The sequence below is a fragment of the Colobus angolensis genome, unplaced genomic scaffold, assembly GCF_000951035.1.
Source record: "Colobus angolensis palliatus isolate OR3802 unplaced genomic scaffold, Cang.pa_1.0 Scaffold11, whole genome shotgun sequence".
NCBI lineage: Eukaryota > Metazoa > Chordata > Mammalia > Primates > Cercopithecidae > Colobus > Colobus angolensis.
The window spans coordinates 15281156-15284793 of record NW_012112030.1 but is presented as its reverse complement, the minus strand read 5'-3'; the positions used below and the strand labels follow the sequence as shown (position 1 = coordinate 15284793).

The 3638-nt window shown below is 40.3% G+C and overlaps 1 protein-coding gene across 4 annotated transcripts in view; it reads right to left on the bottom strand.

Moving 5' to 3' along the window:
- The window catches only part of PLEKHA5 (pleckstrin homology domain containing, family A member 5), a 246724-nt gene that overhangs the window by 8882 nt on the left and 234204 nt on the right, over positions 1-3638 (bottom strand). For all 4 annotated transcript variants that reach the window (XM_011954821.1, XM_011954831.1, XM_011954838.1 and 1 more), the window contains 2 exons: positions 2919-3059; positions 1408-1532 (listed from right to left, as the gene is read on the bottom strand). In XM_011954821.1, coding sequence (XP_011810211.1) covers positions 1408-1532; positions 2919-3059 — 266 coding nt within the window. The remainder of the gene's footprint in view (positions 1-1407; positions 1533-2918; positions 3060-3638) is intronic.

Below are 3638 nucleotides of genomic sequence, written 5' to 3'. Positions count from 1 at the left end.
AAAAAAAAAAAAAGAAAAAAGAAAAAAAGAAATATAGCTAAAAGGAAAAAGAAAAATCACCATAATTTCTGGAACTCTTATGAGACAGCTTAGAATTTTGACCACTGTCAATCATCACCTGGGAAGACTGATTTCAGGACCCACTACAGGTAGCAAAATCTGCAGATGCTCAAGTCCTTGATATCAAATGGCATAGTACAGTTGGCCCTCCATATCCATGGGTTCTGAATCCATGGATATGGAGGGCCTACTGTATAGGCAGTGCTGAACTGCTTACTCTGCTACAGCTTATATGCCTTTTGACTTTTTTTTTTTTTAAAAGGTATTTATCTCTCTTTAAAAAATTTTTTTTGAGACAGGGTCTTGCTCTGTTGCCCAGGCTAGAGTGCACTGACGTGATTATGGCTCACTGCAGCCTTGCCCTCCCAGGTTCAAGCAATCCTCCCACCTCAGTTTCCTGAGTAGTTGGAACTACACGCAGGCACCTGGAGTAAAGCATCATTTATTGAATACTTCCTGCGTGCTAAGCACAGTGTTAAGTGCTATACATGTATTTTCCTTTTTTTTTTTTTTTTCCTTTTCTTTTGAGATGGAGTTTTACTCTGTCACCCAGGCTGGAATGTAGTGGTGTGATCTCAGCTCACTGCAATCTCTGCCTCCTGAGTTCAAGCATTTCTTCTGCCTCAGCCTCCCAAGTAGCTGGGACCACAGGCATGCACCACTATGTGTGGCTAATTTTTGTACTTTTAGTAGAGACAGGGTTTTACCATGTTGGCCAAGTTGGTCTCAAACTCCTGACTTCAAGTGATCTGCCCCCGTTGGCCTCCCAAAGTGCTGGCATTACAGGCATAAGCCACTGCTCCCTGCCACATGTGTTTTCATATTAATCTTTACAATATACCTGTCAGATACTGCTATTATGCCTTTTTTTTTTTTTTTTTTTTTTTTTGGCGATAGAGTCTCACTCTGTTGCCCAGGCTGGAGTGTACTGGCACAATCACGGGTCACTGCAGCCTCGAGCTCCTAGGCTCAAGTGATCCCCTCACCTCAGCCTCCGAGTAGCCAGGACTACAGGCACATGCCACCATGCCTGGCTAATTTTTTTTTTAGAGATGAGGTCTCATTACATTGCCCAGGCTGGTCTTGAATTCCTGGGCTCAGGTGATCCTCCTGCCTTGGCCTTTCAAAGTGCTGGAGTTATAGATGTGCACCAGTGCAGCCAGCCCTACTGCCATTTTTACAAGTGAGGAATGCGCAGTTTAAGAGGTTATATAACTTGCTCAAGATTCTATAGCTCTTAGCTAGCTAAGCTGGGGCTGAAATCCAGTACTTTTGACTCTAAAGTTCACCATTTTTAAGCAGTTATACAATTTTGTGAATGATTCCTTTGCTCTTCTTAAATATTACCTCAATGTAACATCCTCAGGCATTTTTTCTTTGTTTCTTTCTTTATCCATCATTTCCACAGAATTTACTCCATTTGGCTCAGGTTCAAAAAGCATTTCATATGAAATGTTTTCAGTTTTTTTTAACTATAGAATAAAAAAGAAAAATTTTCATTTCAAAGAATTCTTATCACATTAGATTAGCAAATCTAAAATAATTCCAAAATACAGTTTATTAAACAATCATACTCTATCAAATATTTAGTGATAATAAATTTAGGTTCAAGTATATTAAGAATATTAACATTCTTTACTACTAGGATGCAAAAAGTTATTTGTCTAAAGAGATGATGCAGGCCGGGCACAGTGGCTCACACCTGTAATCCCAGCACTTTGGGAGGCCGAGATGGGCAGATCACGAGGTCAGGAGTTTGAGACCAGCCTGGTCAACATGGTGAAACCCTGTCTCTATTAAAGATACAAAAAATTAGCTGGGCGTGGTGGCACATGCCTGTAATCTTAACTACTTGGGAGGCTAACGCAGGAGAATCGCTTGAACCTGGGAGGCGGAGGTTGCAGTGAGCCGAGATCACGCTGCTGCACTCCAGCCTGGGCGACAGGGTGAGACTCTGTCTCAAAAAAAAGAGATGATACATATTGCAACAGACCTAGCTGTTGGGATATAAGATTCTTTAACAGGGATTAATGATAATTTAATCTAGCCCTGACTGATTATGTTTTATATTTTCAGTTAATGCAGCTTTTTAAAAAAAATTTTTCTTTTTTCTTTCTTTTTTTTTTTGGAGACGGAATCTCACTCTGTCCTCCAGGCTACAGGGCAGCGGCGCGATCTTGGCTCACTGCAACCTCCGCCTCCCAGGTTCAAGCAATTCTCCTGCTTCAGCCTCCCGAGTAGGGATTACAGGCATGTGCCACCATGACTGGCTAACTTTTGTATTTTTTAGTAGCGACAGGGTTTCACTATGTTGGTCAGGCTGATTTTGAACTCCGGGCCTCAAGTGATCCACTCATCTCGGCCTCCAAAGTGCTGGGATTACAGGCGTGAGCCACTGTGCCAGGCCGCAATTTTTTTTTTTTTTGAAACAGGATCTCACTCTGTGGCCCATTTCTACTCACTGCAACTTGAGCTCAGGTGATCCTCCCACCTGTTTTCCCAGTAGCAGTTGCGATTACAGATGCATGCCACCACACCTGGCTAATTTTTGTATTCTTAGTAGAGACAGGGTTTCACTATGTTGCCCAAGCTGGTCTCAAACTCCTGAGCTCAAGTGATCTGCCTGCCTCAGCTTCTCAAAGTGCTGGGATTATACACACGAGCCACTGTGTCAGGCCAATTAATGCATGCTTTGATGTGGCTGAATACATCAATCAAACTAAAGAAAGCTTATTTTTTCATTTAGCTCTATGGCCTCTGTGACTGAAAGAAATATACTTTATTTTCAACCTTACCACTTGATTTAATCTTCACTAATCTATTCCTTTGGAATACCTTTCTTAAAATAATCTCCCTACCTCTTTGCTGAAGTCCACATTTTGGGGTTCAGTTTCTTTTAGTTGAACAATTTCTGCTGTGGGAGTTTCACGGTCTGGCTTTACATCATTTTCTCTAATGACAATGTCCAGTTCCTTAACGTTATCATCCTTCCTTCGAGTCTGCTCAAAAGACATATAGCATTTTTATATTCCTACTGTGCACGCATGTATATTTTATAAATAGTGCCTGTTAATTCTGAAAATAGAACAAAGCTGGATCTTCACTCATGAAGTTTTCTTATGAAAACTAACAAAGAAAATTTATATATATAGCACTATTCCACACATTTTTCTCATTTCTTTTAGAAAAAGACATTTATTTTGTAATTTGCAGAATGTGCCACAATTCAAACTGCTGCTTTGTTTAGTCTCCTTTAGCAATGCCTGCTTTTGATTAGATGGAAAGAGGGGATGTCCATTAGGACAGGAAAGCATGTTCAGCTGATGCATTCAGTTTATGCCATTATAGACAAGCTTTTAAGATACTATTGTTAGGTGACAAGTGTCTACAAACAGGGACAGACCAGAGAGAAGCTATTGAACAGGTTGACTAGGCTGCTATCTCTGAATTTATAAAGAGGGGCAAAAAAAAAAAAAAAAAAAAAAAAAAAAGAAAAAGAAACAAAAAAAAGAAACAAAATGGCATCACTTTTTAAGCCTTTTTAAGGTGAGAGGTGATGGACAGCACACTTGGAACTT